Here is a 16730-nt window from a genome sequence, read left to right on the forward strand (position 1 = left end):
CACTCTCCAGCCCTGCTCCCACTCCAAAGGCGAGCACCAGCTCCGGGCCGTGCATGCGATCAGCCCAGCTGGCATCCACAGCATCCCTCTCCTCATCCACAGGAGACTCCACACGCCGTGACGGCACTGCAGACCCACCGCCCCGTGTCCTCCAAAAGCAGCTTCCCTCATAGGGCAACCGCTGCCGCTGAGAAATGGCTTGCTACAAGGAGGACATGCCCTGCCAGATGGATCCGGATCAACTCAACTTCCCTCTACTGCCAAAAAAGGACTTATTTCTTCACGTCTTTATTGCTTGCAGGTGGAGGTTTTCACAGACAGGGCCATTAGCCTATAGAAAGATATCAGGGCCGGGAATTTAACAGGAGAGACTGCCGAAAAAAGTATGGGAAAGAGGAAAAAAACAAACAAAAAAAACCCCCAAACCAAAACTGAACTGAAATCAACAGAAGCACATGGAGCTTCGGGTCATACACTGCAGTGCTTAGTACAACGTCCCAAAGGAAGGAGAAAGACCATTTGGAAGCTCTGAGTATATCAAACATTAGCTAAGAAGAGGTAAGACTTTTAAAAATAAAGGCAAGGGAATGGAAAGATGAAAGCTCTAAGGTTGAGGAGAAAAGACACAGAGGCAGTTAGAATAATAAATAAGCGATGAGAGGGGTAAACATAAACACAAGAAAAGATATTTAAAAGGATTCAAGGTTAAAAAAATAAAACTAAAGGTAAATATTACAGGGCATTTTAAAGCTATCAGAGGAAAAAAAAAAATTAAATATAGCCTCAGTATAGAATGCAATCAGACCTGGTTAATTAAAGATGTTTACCCATATGTCTATTCTCAGCAGATTTGCTGGTAAGGTGGTAACTGATCTAATGGTCCATATGCACCACATTTTTGTCAACCCATATCAATATGAAAGCACTTTTTTTTGGTGTGACACTGCGAGCTAGGACAACAAGTTTTTACTCCTTGATACAACCTAACGAGAAGATTCCACACGAACCAGCCTTAGAAATGCGAAGCAAAAGCCATACGAAACCAAACCAAAAATCCCCAGACTAAGCCATAGTTGGAGAACCACTGCTATGCAGATGTGGACCCATGGGCGGGCACCGGGCAGGACCCCCGGGCAGCCCGATCCCCTGCAGCAGGCTGGCAGCAGGGCATAGAGATGGCAGGTACCCGCAGCCAGGACAGGAGAAGTGCAAATAGAGGCTGCGTGTCTGGACAAGATCTGTAGCCGTCAGGACAGAAGGGTTATTCAGTGAATACTTTCGGTAACTTTAACAACGCACCAGATTATCCACTATTTCTTTCTGACAAAAAGTGCAGTGGTACAAGCCAACTACATATCTGCCTTAGGCTCATCGTGCAGACAGGACCGATTTCCCCAAACTTCTTAAATGCTTTATTACGTCAGTTCTGTCTGATTCAAACTGTAATTATTTTTTACAAAGAGAGGCTTATCTGAGTTGCTGCTTTGTTTGAATGTTGACATTAATTCATTGCAATGGAAAAAGTAGCACCATTGCACCCAAAAGTGTTAGGGAACCCTGAATTTCATGCACTATATTATAAATGGTTTAACAAATAAAAGTAAACATACCACCTTATTTATTTTAGTCAGTGGAGGTTTTTGCGTGTTTTTAATAGCTGCATACTGCAAGGGAGAATGTGAGTTACCAGCTACAACACGCACAGCAACTGAAGGCCTTGCTGAAGTCATTGGAAGACCCAGAGCACTGAACATCAGGTACACATGCTGGTCCCTGCGGACTCAAAGGTCCTCATAGTTTTGCACATGGCTTGCGCTTCTTGGTGGGTTCCTAGAGCTGGACACAGCTGCTTTGCGACTAGAAGGGCTGGGCAAGCACTCCTTTATGCCAGCAGCACGTGCCACACTGCATGTGATTGAGGTGGGGAGAAGAAACACAGTTGCTGGAGACCTTCAGTTTCCCTCCTTGAAGTAAATCTGATCTTGTTCCTTACTGTCGCAAAAAATAGGACTAAAGGATATTTTTTTTTTCCCCCTTAAGCATATTTTCGGCATTCATTGCTGAAAAACTTCAAAATACCCTCAGTAATTAAATATTAAAGGAATAAAAAATTTTACCTTTTTCTGAGGGGTTAGTTCCATGATGCTGAGAGTGCCTAACTATAGCACAAGTCAGTCAAATCTATGACTAATGACGACACTCAAGAAAGACCAAGCTGCACTACCACAATGTGGAGAATCAGCATATATTTATGCCTTGTCAGCTTGTGAAGCTAGCAGCATACAGTCAGCGTTCCCCGTATTTGAAAATACGCCTTCTTTATCGGATGGTTTGTTTGGGAGTTTGTTCTGCTGTTGATGGGGCTGATATGTCTCTGGCTTTGCTCAGACCTTCACAGACCACTTTGGAAATCCCAACTCCAGCCAGTGACTCCACCGAGCAACACATGAGCCTGCTTCCCTGAGTGAGCTACCCCAGGCTTCAGCTGTCAGCTCAGTGTGCTTTTGAAAGAAGCTTATTCAGTGCCATTGCAGGCATCAGACAGCAAAATTGAAGTTTTTGCATTTCACACTTTATTTCTTGTCTGGGGGAGGAGGGATGAGAAGGAAGGTTTTACCAGCAAGCAGCTGCAAAGCAGCAGCGGTTGCTGCTGTCTCCTGCATCTTATTTTTAATCAGTACAGCACCATGAAAAATCGCTTCCTAACTCCCACCCCACAAGCCCACTTTCTAGCCCTATGCAAGAGCAGGAGGTGAGCTGGAAAGGTTGCAGAGATTTGGGTCCATCATCACATCAATATACATTTCAAAGGCTTTGTTATCAAAATACTACTTATTGAGCCTGATTCTTCTATCAGTCACAACGTCACTGAATTCAATGCAGTTGCCTCTGTAAAAGAGGAATTCAGTCTATTGTCTTCACTAAAATGATGTTTACTTTGTTTACAGCAGAGTACTCCAAAAGAGAATGCCCAAAGGTAATTTTGAAGTCTGACATAAGATAGAAAGACAAACCAGCTTTGCACTTCAAAAGGAGACTTTGTTCTGTAGTGCAGAATCTGTCATAAATATTGCATCAGCAGCCAGACTACTGGCACTTAAAATTAATAGGATCAAGTTATCAAAGCCAACACCTAAAAGTAGCAGGTACCAAAGCAGGAATCCTGTAGCACCCTGAGCAACTTGATTGTATGGCACCAACTTAGTCTGCTAGGGAAAGAGATCATGGAAAAATACATAAACCCCGCTCAAAACCTCAGGGTTTTTGTGTGTCTTTCAAACTCCTGATCTGCTTTTAATTACAAAATGGCAGTGGAAGGTACGAATATGTTGCCACGAAGACAGAAAAAGGGGGAATACAGAAAGCTATCTTTGCTACCAATACATTATTAAATTCTTTTCTTTGACATCCTGACAGTAATTGCACTGAATAGGATTGAATTTTGTTAAAATTACTTTAAAAGGGTTGTTGAGAATTTCCTGTGGGATGCAGTGGCAAGCACCAAGGCTTTCACTTCATTTTCTCTGTTGTCCTTACAGTCCCAAGGGGCTTATTGTTCATCCTGCTTTTTGACAGCATGAAGGCCTATGTAAACACCCTCTGAAAAGAGAAAGCTTCACCAGATACTGCCATTTGGGTTTGTTTTCCTCTGTCAGAGGGAAAGATAAATATTCCTACCTGATTCACAGCTGAGCTTGTCACAAGTATATTTTTAGCAACCAACCAGCTCTACTGATAGAAGGAATGAAACACAAATGATTACATGAAATTATACATAGCATAGCAGCTTTTTTTTTTTTTTTTTAAGTGAGCAGCCAAGGAGTTCTGAGCCCTGGACACCCCTCACTGAAGATGTAGCTCCTGCACTCAGGAACTTGGAGTCTTCATCCATCACAGTAAATGAAATATTTATAATTTAAAATACATCTATACAGTCAAAGACGAGTTTTGGGTTTTTTTCACCTCTCTAAATAAAATGAGGTTTCTTGAAGTATTTAAATTTTAGGCTGTTCACACATCAATGCCTCTTAACAGAAGCATTTCCATTGAGTTCTGGGTCCCAGCTCTTGTCCAAAGATCAGAGTGCTTTTCTGCCATGCCAAGTCTTGATTGTAAGTAATGAAGCTTACCAAGTAATATTCATCAAATAATGTAAGCAAATTTCATGCAACTTATTTCATCTGGCTTTTTTTCATCCTGAGTTATAGAACAAGGTAAGTCATCTATATTATTCCCTGAATAATGCAGACAAAACAAATGATTTTTTGTAATAAAATAGTCAGTGAACACTTTTCAATGTCCTGCCCCATTCAATGTGAATGATGAAAGCATTTGGAGAGAGACAAACAGCAGACCACTTTCTGGCCTAGGATGCCATGTTTTGTTTCACACGCAGTGAATGCGAACACCCACAGATCACCATGTAGATGAAAGTGCTGTTATTTTTATCTGCTTTAAAAATAACAAAAATAACAACAACAACAACAGAACATTGCCATTTCATCCAGGGTGAGAATGAATCAGACTTCTGCACTATTTTTTCCCCCTCTTCAGTTGCTGATTGAGTAGTCTGTTTCTAGAGTTGCCACGGTCAAAAGCCCAAGATGCTGAAGGACAACTCCTGGGGTAACTATTATTCTTTCTCCCTCTCTTGCTCCCAGAGAGCCAGAAGAATAAATCTGGATCACGCCACCAGTGTTCTTCCTGCATCTCTACACTGCTCTACGTACTTTTTTTGCAGAATAAGTCAAGACATTGAGTGGTTAAGCTAGAGAAAATACTTGCAGATATACTGCCTGTGATTCTGTCAAATTTTATCAGTTTAAGTAGAACTGGACCTGCTCATTACCCAGACAGAAGACTCCCAAGAACAAGCTCTGTGCCACGCTGTGATTTGAGAAATAGAGTGGATAGAGTACGCTGCCTTTGGGGTAAGGATTAATCCAACGCCACGGGGCTGGACAGACAGAGCTCAGCTGCCAGATGCAGCAGAGCATGTCAGTATTTCCAGGGCTGCTTCCTCTCTCTGCTTACAAAGGTCCCTCACGCTTCAGTCTCTGTGAGCTGCGCTTATGTTCACAGAGACAGCAGAGAGAAAGAAGGGGTGAGGGCCAAAACTGCTGCGAGTGTGCAGCATCCAAACAGGAACTCAGGCTCCTCAGGCTCATGTCCTCTCTGGACTGCAGAGCCTTGCCTTCTTGCCACCACAGTAGCCTGTTGATTCTAGCTTGTACCTAGTGGACAAGCTATTTTTGTATAAAATATGGGTTTGAATCCTCTCTGAAAAAGAAGGGAATCAAAACCAAGCCTACCAACCCCCCATAAGCGCTTCAGCCGCTATGCAGAGGGTAAATTTTTCAGGGAGAGGAACTGCTGCTGCTGAACTCAATACTGCTGTTAAAAGCTAAACATGTTCATCTGTTCCTGCCGGGTTTTCCTCTGCCCATCTCAGAAACTTTGACCTTTTTCCTTCCTCTCTCTCTGTACATACTGGATATCAATTGATCCCTTAAAGCAATGAGTAGACTTCTTCCTTGTCCATGCTCCAAACTGTGGGGTTAATAATTTAAGGAGGTCAGCAGTTTAGCTGCTGATAGAGAACCTGCAGAATAGACCTGGTAGCTGCTCAAATATTTGTTGGCAATACCAGAAATTTAGCTCAAGATGAGACCTCAGCACACCCGAGGTTGTACGTGCATGTAGCACATATCCCTAATGGATCACAGGGAACACGCAGAGAGACTCAAGACAAAAAAAGCAGTTTTCAGAGTGCATGGAGTTCCACCAAGACAGATGCACCCAATGGCATCTCAGCGCACGGCTGGGCACCTCAGCGCACAGCTGGGCACAGCTGGAGGAGCTGGCTGTGGGCTGCCTTCAGGCAGTTTGCCAGCTGCCTGCACAGCAGCCCTGTGGACAGGTATGTACAACAGCTCTCCATCTTCTACAGAGTGAGTGCAGCCAAGGAAATTAAGACCCAGATCCTCAAAACTATTCAGGCGTCTAGCTCCTACGGCGTGCCTACATAACCTAAGAGGATGGGGCCTACACAGCTTGCTCAGCATCATTTGGGAAGTATGTGGGAGTCCAGACTTAACACCAGTTGGCCCCAAACTAGAAAGTGGAGTCTACTTCTTAGACAATACCCTACAATACACCTAAGAACAGAAGAGGAGACATACCAAAGGTCCACCCAGCCCACTGTCCTCCTGCCTCCATAGCAGCCAAAAGCACATAAGTGGAGAAAGGTACAGGGACAGGCAATCTTGTGTGATACCTCCACCTGCACTCTCCCAGCCTCTACCACTTGCTGCTCAGGGACTTCAGGCAGAGGTAGCTACTCCTTATTCAGCAACCCTCTGCAGACTCCTCTCTGATGAACTTGTCCCATTTCCCCTGGAACCCAGGTAAACTTTTAACTCTGTGGCGTACTCCTGTTTATAAACTGATTGAACAAAGGTCCTAAAGAAAGAAAGGGATGTATTGCAACAGCTCTGGATCTCTCCTGAGAAGACACTGTGAGATGAACTGAACAGCTGCATACTCTGCATTGTACTTCACAGCCTTCAAACTTTTGAGGTCCTGTTGAGGCAATACAACAAACTGAAAGAGCAGAGAAGCAGAAAGGGACTTCTGTGGTCCCATTCAGGCTTCGTCCCAGCTGTGTCACTGCGAGGCTTTGGGCAAATCAGTTCGTCTCCCTATACCGCTGTACTTCCACAAGTAAAAAAAACCAGACACAACCACCTCCTCAAAGAAATAGTGAAATGATTCATCAGTTAATGTTGGTACAGAGATTTGAAAAGGCAAAATAGTGCTTGCCTACTTTTCCAAAGCACAAGCTTATCTTTAAGGACATGGAGTCAGCATGGTTCCTGTGTGCTCACCTGAAGCTACACACCTACTTAAGGCTTTCTGCAGATACTTTCTAATGTGTAAAATATGAGCATCTAAACAATATAATGAAGATTAGCCAAAAAAGCTGTTAGGAATATGTTTTCATAACAAAGTCTCCTTACTATACAAATAAATGCCAGAATACCACTTAGAAGCTCTGAGATAAAATTTATCAGAGAGGGTTTTTAAGATTACCTGTGAACTACTCCTGCCCGGTGAAGATGTTCAACTGCCAGGATAAGCTGCCGGATGTATTTGCGTGCTTCATGCTCCTCAAGTCTTTTTTTCTCATAGATCTTGTGCATCAAGTTGCCACCAGGGCACAGCTCCATGACAAGGTAGTAGCTGTTTTCAGTTTCCAGTATATCCAGCAGCTGAGCAATATTTGGGTGGCGGATCATTTGCTGGATCTGCCCTTCCCGTCGCAGATTCTTAGTGACATAGGTGTCCTTTTTGGCTCTTTTCTTGTCAATTACTTTCACTGCCACCTAATGAAAAAACAGAGGAGAGGGGGTTGTTAGTAGTCACACCAATGATTTATTGCTTTAACCTTGTATAAACAACCTCAAAAAAAAAAAAAATCAAAAGAATGTCAGTCTCAACTGATACACCATGGTTTCAGGCACAACTGCCCAGGTCAGAGGAATAGCTGTCTTTCCAGCCCCACTGACAATTTCTTTCTTTATTCCCTTGTATGATGACAGACAAAAGTTATTGCAAGGAAACAGGTAACAAAGGAGAAGAGACAATCTCATTAACCATACCCAAAAACTTAGCACACTTCATGCTGGGCATTTATTTTATCTATTTTCCCAGAAACTCTTCAGGCTCGTGTTCGCAAGTTTTAGGTGTCATTTTTGGCTTTTCCTGGCTTGGATATATGACTTGAGATGATAAGCTTCCATGACAAGTTTCTTAAACTATAGCCAAGTGTTAGTTTTGCATGATTAAACAGAATAAAAACATGCTATGAAAACCAAAATAATTTTGGTACCACTCTCTTGGCACATTTCCTTTTCATCTTTTAAAACATACACAAAAGATGATCCCCTTGTGACTTCTAGAACCAAGCAACTCTGCAAAATCCAAGAAGGCAAAACTTTTTTTTAATGCAAGTTCTCAGTGGCACACCTGCTTGCAGCTGTCCAAATCAACTGAAGCCCATCATGAAAGTACATAATAAAACTAAGGAGACTGTACCACAATCTATGACACAGCACATGCTAGCGGCTATCCAAGTGCTTTCCCTCTCGTTGCTGGTACAGAATGCCACATGAGAACAAAAGGATGGGACCGACTAGGATATCGTTCTGTCCTACGCCTAAAGAATCTGGTTCCTTTTATTGTTTTAATGGATTCACTAAATAGCCGCAGTAAAAGTATCTGCCTTTTTCTACCTCAAATTTATAGACACTTACTTATTCATTGAGATTTCTTATTTAGATTGGGTGCTGCAGACTTCCAGGTCACCTGCACCAGACAAAGATTTAACAGCTTGTGCCAGGCCGAGCAACAAAAGGCACTGCAAAATCCTCCTCCCGGGCTCCTCATTTCCTCAGAGCTCTGCAACAAAGGAAGTCCTTTGCGCACCTGGACCCCACAGCTCGCCCATCATTACCCAAGTGACAGCTGCTTGTTTGTCAGGATGAGAGGGGGGAAACACGGTGCTTGGTATTGCCGTGTGACACTGAATTTTACATGATGTGAAAGAGTCTTGTTTGCATGGGTATAGGTCCGACAAAACACACACAAAATGCCACATCTGCGCCCCCCAGACAGAGGCACAAAGATGCTGCATCCGCACCTTTGGTGTCTGCCTTGATTTGGCCTTGGAGGATCTCCTGCACTACCTTACTCCTACAATGAGAAGGAATAACAAATGTGGGGAAAACCTCAGAGTTTTATTTACCCTAGCCTTAACACCCAGACAACAGCACAAGCCCAAGAGGCTTCCATCCATCTCCAGCTCGTACAACATCCCTCCTCACGGCCGACAAACTAACTATTCACAGCAAACTCACTTTCAGCCAGGGCCAACTACATCGTGACAACCCACAGCACTGCGGGCTGATGGGCTTCGGCAGCAGGGAGACAAACTTATTCAAAACATATCTGGCCGCCTTCCTAGCTTGAGAAAGTGCCAAGCACACATCAAGCACATGACAGCTTCCAGTCTGACTAGCCGCACCTTTATTTTTTCTGCAAGCAAAGGAAAGATTAAATTAGGGAACATTTTGGTTTTCCTTCAGAGAACAAAAGCCACAAAAAATATGGTCTGGAAATATGACAACAAAAATAGACCCATACCCTTTGACACGAATGCCTTGAATCAAAGTCAAGTTTTATCAGCAGAGGAATTGAAGAATAAAACTACAGGAGTTGGGGCTTCATAGTCTGTCCTACGAGCCAGAAGTCAGTATCGCTGAGTATGTTATTAGCTGGATACATTTCTGCTGCTAAAAGATTATTCTGATGAAATACAGTTGATAAAGAGATAAGGCTGAACACCACACACGAGACAGCTGCCTGGGTGAAGCCCAGCAGCATCAGGACCATAAACACCTGGAAGCTACATTCCTGACTAGTCACATTAAAGAAAGATCATTTAGTGGTAAGATAAAACAACAGGTAAATCAGAGCTTAACTTCACCATTTTTGAAAGCCTCAGGTGATTCACCAAGGAAACAGTCTTAAGTTAGTACGTTCCTCCATCTAACGAGACAGAACTGAAAACAGAGGCTTGCATGGATTATGTAGACAGCAAACCACAGAAGTTATTCTGGTGAGGACAAACAGATTCATGGGTTACAGAAACATGAGATGCCAGATCGTTTGCCGGCAGCACAATACAATCTCTGGAAAAAAAAAAAAAAAAAAAGAAAGAAAAAAAAAGCGCTGACATTTTCCACAGCTGCAGGATACAAACCATGGAGTATTAACAGTATGGAGCAGTAATCTGTTATCCGTATCAGTAAGTCATCCCCAATTCATTGGCCAAAAAAAAGCACATTACTACACATGTGTGTATCTGCTGCCCAGGCTGAGCATGGCTGTGGAGACAGGGGCAACCACCTGAACCCAGGAGACAGAGCCAACTATGTGACTACTTGATGACTTTTTCACTACCACAAAGATTTAGCTTTCTGTGCCTTAAGGACAAATTTTGTCCCTGATTTTGACAGATACTTGGTCAGGCACCCTACCTATCCCAGCAGACAAGCAAAGCTGCTTTCAGAGCCACCCTTGACTCCGAGCTACCGTTCCCCCTTTAAGGCCCCTTCCATCAGGTCTGAGAGATCCACCAGCAGAGCTGACAAAGGTGGAAACAACAGTTATATTTTGGCAACAGCTTTGCACAGGGGAAAGAGTAAAACACCAGGTAAGGCTATGGCAGGCTTGCATCTCTGACACCAGGCAGGAAACTAGCTTTGGTGTGATACTGCTTGCTCCTGGGACAGATGTGCATGGGACCTCGTGTCCTCTCCTAGGTCCATGCTGCAGCACAGGGCACCCCAGAAATACCTCAGACAGATGCCCCCCTGCCCTCCATCTCAGGGACTATTTGAAAGTCAGGGTCTTTAGAGAAACCTCTATATATCTAAAGAAAATATTGTAGTTGACCCAAACACACAAGCAGCCTATCAACTTTCATATGGATGTTCTCCATAATAGCTTCTAGCTTTTGTTCCTCTCTGTTCATCCTGGGTCTTCTTCCTTACTACTCGTTTCACATATTCTCCTGTCCTCCTAGTCAATGTCCTTTCCCTTGCACTGCAGTTCTTTTTGCTTTTGCTTTCTTGTAGGACCACTTTGCTTTCCTAAATGAAATGCATCCCATGGTACAAGGGTTGTGCAAAGGGGTCAGCACTCTTCAGGCAGAGCTCCAGTGGGGTTTTTTCACTTGCTTGGGTTTCTTGGATTTTCCTCTGATATACAATTTCCTCTGAAGCATATAGAGGAAACCTAGGAATCAAACTCTGCACTCAATTACTCCAGGGTTGACTTAGCTAAATATCCCTGATCTTGAGTTCATCCAACGTTAGACCAAGGTAAGTGAAGACCGAATGTGCCCCAACACATTTAATATACACAGCCTCCCATACAGTGTAGATGAGTGTACCTACACCTGAAAATTTCATTCATGCAGAATGAAAAAACATTCAGTAGAGAAAATACTGTAGATGTTAGATAACCATAAAATAAACACATTCGAGCTTTCATAGCCTACTCAAGACATGGCAATTATTCAGTTTTGCTCTCCCAAGTTTCAAGTAGGGGCTCTTTGTCTCTGCATCATGCCTATCTCCTGACTTGAATTCTTGGCCAATACTGGCACAGAAGTAAAAAAATAAACAATAAAGCAAGTAATTACTCCGAATATGTAGCAACAGTGGCTCTTGACATTCAACACTTTGCTTTTGGCTAAACCTTTGCTATGTAAATAAATAAATGGTTTAGGTTATTCCGTATTATGAGATACAAAGATGAGTAATAGGCCATATTTTTGGTTCCCGAGTCCTAGAATTACACTGCTGGAATGAATTACTTTCCTGAAGTTTATGGTGTGACACATCATATGAGCAATTGCTGCTTCTCTCGATCGTTGCACTAAAATAGTTCAGGTTGGGCTAAAGCGTACTGAAGCAGAGGTGAGGGGGAAGTGCAAGCACCACTCTTCTCCACAGATCCTTGGAGAAGACGGTGACATGGCTTACAGAACCAAGCAGCTAAAGCACCATCAGCAAATACAGGCACGTGTCACCACCCAAACAAAGGCACACGTTTGACACACACGGGTGGAGGATTTTTGCCAGCTAGTGTTTTAGGAGGGTTTGTGAATCTGCAAGAGGGAGGCGGGGGGGGGTGGAGCTGACTGGCACCAAACTGCACAAAAACAGTCACAGCAAGGCGCTGAGAAAAAGCAAGAGACAGTTTAAAGGACTAAACCTTGCCTGGAAAAATCTGGGAGACAGGGCTTCAGTTGCTATATTGCTGCTGCATCCAGAGAAAACACATTTTGCATCCTCTTTGTAAACAGTCATACCTTGACATATGAAATTGCAACAAAGCATGGAAGGTGGCTCACACACATCCTAAGCATGCCCCAGCGTAGCGTCCATACGTCCGCACAAGAGGCACATTTCATGTCGGGCAGCTCCCCAGATCTGTGCCCCAACAGCACACTGAGCCCATGGAACCGGTGATGGGTCTGCTGCGCCAGGCAGGAGGAACCTCCAGGTGCTCAGTGTGCAGAAGTCAAGGTCATCTTTTCGCCCTCCCCTTCTGCTGGCTATTTATAACCCCGCCAGTGACACTTGGAAAAATCACAGGTCAAGAAGTAGTGCCTTTGTTAGGGAAGGAAAGATGTTTGCTTACCCAGCGGACATGCAAAGGTCTATTTAGATCATTGCCTGACTGCTCTGCAGCAGTGTCATTTTGCCAGATTGCAGCTCAGTCTTACTGAGAGATTTTTTTTCTTTGGACCAACTCTCCATAAATACTCCTTGGTGTTGGAAGTCTGCTTTGAAAACACGTATTTTTCAGCTTCTGTTGTGCTTCAATAAGAAATTCAAGGCATGGTATGCCTGCAGTGTACTGCTGATGGGAAACCAAAGGTTAGATACCAGGATGGAGCTGAACATAGAAACGTAATAATATTGGGGGGGGAGGGGGAATCCAAGCCTGCTGTAAAACCTATTTTCAACTACATACAAAACTGATGGAAGGTAGTCAGGTTTCTGGTTTTTTGGTTGGTTGTTCCCCCCCATCCCAAAGCTGCAAAGAACTTTATTCAAGCCATGCTTTTACAGTAAAAACTTCTATCCTTCTACCTAGCTTTCCTTGGTGAATCTCAAGCTTCAAAGACACATCATGATTCCACCAGAATAAAAACCAAGTAACAATCATATGACCAGCAGTGACTTCAGTCACAATATGTTAGCACTCAGGGAACCCAGGTCTGAGTTCAGCCTTGGGTTTCTTGCTTGCCAGATCGGATGTCTTTGCACAGGCTGTCTCTTGGCAGAAGAATGCACCTCAATGGCAGCAAGCCTTCCTGTTTGCCAGAAAATGGGTTCTCTCAATGGCCTGTTTGCTGAGTCAAAGTCAAGAGGTCTTGAACAATACTCATGTCAGACACTTGCAATAATATCTAGAACAGTTTCATAGCAGTGGCCCCAACTTGGCAAATAATGTTATAACATGTTTAACTTTACAGAGAACAGAAGATTGCATGTGACCTTGCAAATCAGGGTATGACATTTTGAGGACTTTTTAAGAGTTTTCCCCACTTACCCACACACTTGAATTGTTTCCTTCTGCAAATTCTCTCCTAACTTTAAATAAGAGGAAGGCAGTTCCTGCAGACCTCTGCCAAACAGAGCTCCAGCTGAATTGAGAGGAAACTGGTTTGAATAAGAATCCAGCAGGCACTGTGGGATTTGGCCAGGAGACCAACATAGCACAAGAGCAGCAACTTCAACTATCGGAGGGGCTATTCAACTACTGGAGGGACAACCCCCCTGCCTTTTTTTTTTCCTCCTTCTTTCCCCCACTCTTTTTTTGCCAGAGTCTACTCCTGGCAGACCTGCTGGAGATGATGCCAAGCCAGGCAGCAGTGCTGACTCTCAGCACCATCCTGGACCATGGGAGGCTTGGTGCACCCTGACCATTCAGATGAAGTTCAGAGCCACAGGCTACGGGGTGCAGCTGGGGGACAGTCAATGGGACAGCCTGAGACTTGGACTTCTGCACCTAAACCCACAAACCTTTACTGCCTGGTTTAAGCTTAGCTAGGAGAATGAGACAAAGAGCCAGACCAGGTAGGTATTTTACAGCCATCGTTAGTGCAAACCTATCTCCAGCTCTTTTTGAAGTACCCAAGAAGGCTCATGCAATGAATTAATCTTCTTTTCTTCCTTCCTTTCAGCGATAGCTGTCTGGCACGACTTGTAGCTTGCTTTGTATTTACCACTGTTCTCACCACAAAAATCTGAGCTTAAGTTTTCAAAACCGACTGGTGATTTTGGGTGGCCAATTCAAATCATATTAAACAGACCTAACTTTGAAGCCTGCACAGTTGTCAGCACAGTCCTGAAAGCAATCCCTTCACGGGTATCTCAGTTTGGGCAACCAACCAGCTTTTCACAACTGAATTCAAGGATTAGAAAATGCCTACTTCATTCATTGGGTAGAGTTTATTCTTTCTTTTAGCGGTTACAGCTTAGCAAATTTTACAGTACAGCAAAGGAATAATTTTTTTATATAGCAAGTTCCAGTATCTTAAGAAATAAAGCATTAAAGAAAAGGATTATCCAAGCAAATGCATACCAGAAATCAATAAACTGCACACCTTCAGGAAGGACCACACACGTCCCACTCAGGACAGACAGAAATCACAGCTCTTCTGTTAGGACTGTCAGATGCAGATGAGTCTAGACACCATCACACAAACACAAACTTACCTTTCACCATGGAACTAAACACAATGAAACTGTAAGAAAGGTAACATGCTTGATGTTAGGCATTTGCCAAATTACCTTGCAGCCCATACCACCTAATTCAGAAAACCTGTCTGAAGAGGCTCCCAAGGGTGGCATTTTTGGTGGGACTCCCTTCGGCTATCCTGCTTGGCTTCCCAGTTCCCTAACAAATGTTAGCATCTATTCACTTTTCAAAAACCGCTTTCAAAGAAAACCGCAGAGCATTTCTAAAAGTATCACAAGAAGGTAACCGCTTGTTAATCTAAGCTTACAGCTTAGCCATTCACTCCAAGGAAGCCAGCAATCGTCCAAACCCACAGCAATCTGTAAAGGCAGACTCTTCCACAAGAATAAGGCCTGTCCCATTTATCAAGGATAGAAAAGGACAACCATTCAGTGATGGCCATCTGATACCTTTTGTATTTGCCCTGTATGCTTGCTACAAATGCAACAGGGGGGACAGAGGTCGAGTTAAACATGTGCATGCATGCGCACATATATGCACTGTGAAAAGGCTGCTCAGTAGCTATACAATTAGAGATGCATTGAGGTATTATGTTAAACAAGCAGTATCATCTCTTTGCTTCATACTCGAGTGGTGATGTTTGGTCTTCGATACTTTTTGTATCTGCTCTTTGTAGGACAGCTGAATATAGTTGTTCTCCTGTATTTGCTCTGACATTAGTAAAATCAGCAATCAAAAGACGTAGAGAGGAGTCACTTCCGTCAAAGTATTCTCTTCTCTTCTGAGTCTCTGGCAGCATAAGCCAAGAGTTTTGAGTTTAGCAATACATAAAACCAGCTGCTGTAGAGACGAGTACAGGATAAATGTCTCAGTAGGCAGGAGGCCACTCTCTCTGTTGGCAGACCAGATACAGTTAGGAAAGCTTGAAATCAGCCCCTGAAGAAATATAAACTCTTCTAAATAAGAAAGTAGTTCCAAGTATGCTCACTTGTATATTTCAGATTCAAGGTAGCTTGAACAGAAAGAATCAAATCGCCAGGAGATGAAAAGAAAATCTTACCGTTACCTACAACCCAAAGACAACAGTATCCAGCAATGCAGAAAAGGATTCAGGAGTACTTTAGATAAGCAAATGAAAATAAGCCCCCTTGATGCCACAGCCAACTTAAATATAATCCCTAAAAGCATAAGCAGCATGTATTTGTTAAAATAAGAAAAGTATTAATTACACCTGTCCAAGGCACTGGGGACTACTATTAGATTACTATATCCAGTTCTGGTGCCAGTAATTAAAAAATTATTAAAATGATTAAAAATTTGGAAAGAGTTCTGAAAAGCACTTCAGGAACAGTCTGAGGTCCAAGAACTGTTTATTGTAGTAACTGACTGAAGCTCAAAATATTTAATTAGGAGAATGTTAAGCACTGACTTGATGATTTTCTGCAAGTACCTACACGAGGAAAAGATTTCTGATAATACAAAGCTCTTAAATCTAATAAAATAAAAATTAACTTCCCAAAAGGTAAATTGGGCAAACTCAGGCTATAAACACGATCCATGTTTTTTTAGGTGCAGTGAAGTACTGATAGAAACATCTTATCTTACAGAGATGAATGTAGATCTTGAATTTTCCCCCCCTCTCTTAAAAGTATGCAATAGCTCAACAAAACATTGATACAGATACTCCTGAAAAGAATACTGGGGCTTGTCTTCTATAGTCAGGCTGTATGATTGCTGTGATCCCTTTGGGCTTCAGTGCCTGTACATATGCGAAGAGTCTCTCATCCCTGCAGAGAGTGGCGGGGGACAAGGCGCGACACAGAAGATGGGGGTTGATCTAGGCAAGACGCTCTGGGAGCCGTCAGCAGTCACATCAAGGGATGTAAATTTTGCAAGCTCTCTCTGACATCCATGCTGGAGCTCCCCAGCGCAGAAGACATGAAGTGTCACGAGGAGTCATGCAAATATTGCTGCTGCTGCAGACAGCCCAACTCACCCACGGCTCTGCTGCTGACTGTATCAGCACAGTCAAATTAGTGTTTCCACGGGGAGACAGGGTTTTGATGTGTTGAGGCACTGGTGTTTGTAAGGGCATACTGCAGGGTTGCTCCCACTATGCTAAGAGCAAGGGCAGACCACACAAAGGTTTTAAGACTGTCAATATTACAAAGCTGTGCGCACAGACTCCTCAGGGCTTCCTCACGTTCTACCTTAGTGCCCTTCCACACGGTACGGCATCCCCCATATTTCTGCAGCTCTTCTTCCCTTTTCTTCTTACTTCAGTCAGGAAGGAAGGAAACAGAGTGGAGGCAATTACTGACTTGACACACGACTAACGCCTTGTCTGATGTGGTCCATTTCCACAGAGCAGCTCACCTTCACTGGAG

The 16730-nt window shown here is 43.4% G+C and overlaps 1 protein-coding gene across 2 annotated transcripts in view; it reads right to left on the reverse strand.

Moving 5' to 3' along the window:
* HUNK (hormonally up-regulated Neu-associated kinase) overlaps positions 1–16730 on the reverse strand; it is a 59455-nt gene that overhangs the window by 32185 nt on the left and 10540 nt on the right. For both annotated transcript variants that reach the window (XM_052794863.1, XM_052794862.1), the window contains exon 2: positions 7093–7385. In XM_052794863.1, coding sequence (XP_052650823.1) covers positions 7093–7385 — 293 coding nt within the window. The remainder of the gene's footprint in view (positions 1–7092; positions 7386–16730) is intronic.

The sequence above is a fragment of the Harpia harpyja genome, chromosome 8 (assembly GCF_026419915.1).
Source record: "Harpia harpyja isolate bHarHar1 chromosome 8, bHarHar1 primary haplotype, whole genome shotgun sequence".
NCBI classification, from domain to species: domain Eukaryota; kingdom Metazoa; phylum Chordata; class Aves; order Accipitriformes; family Accipitridae; genus Harpia; species Harpia harpyja.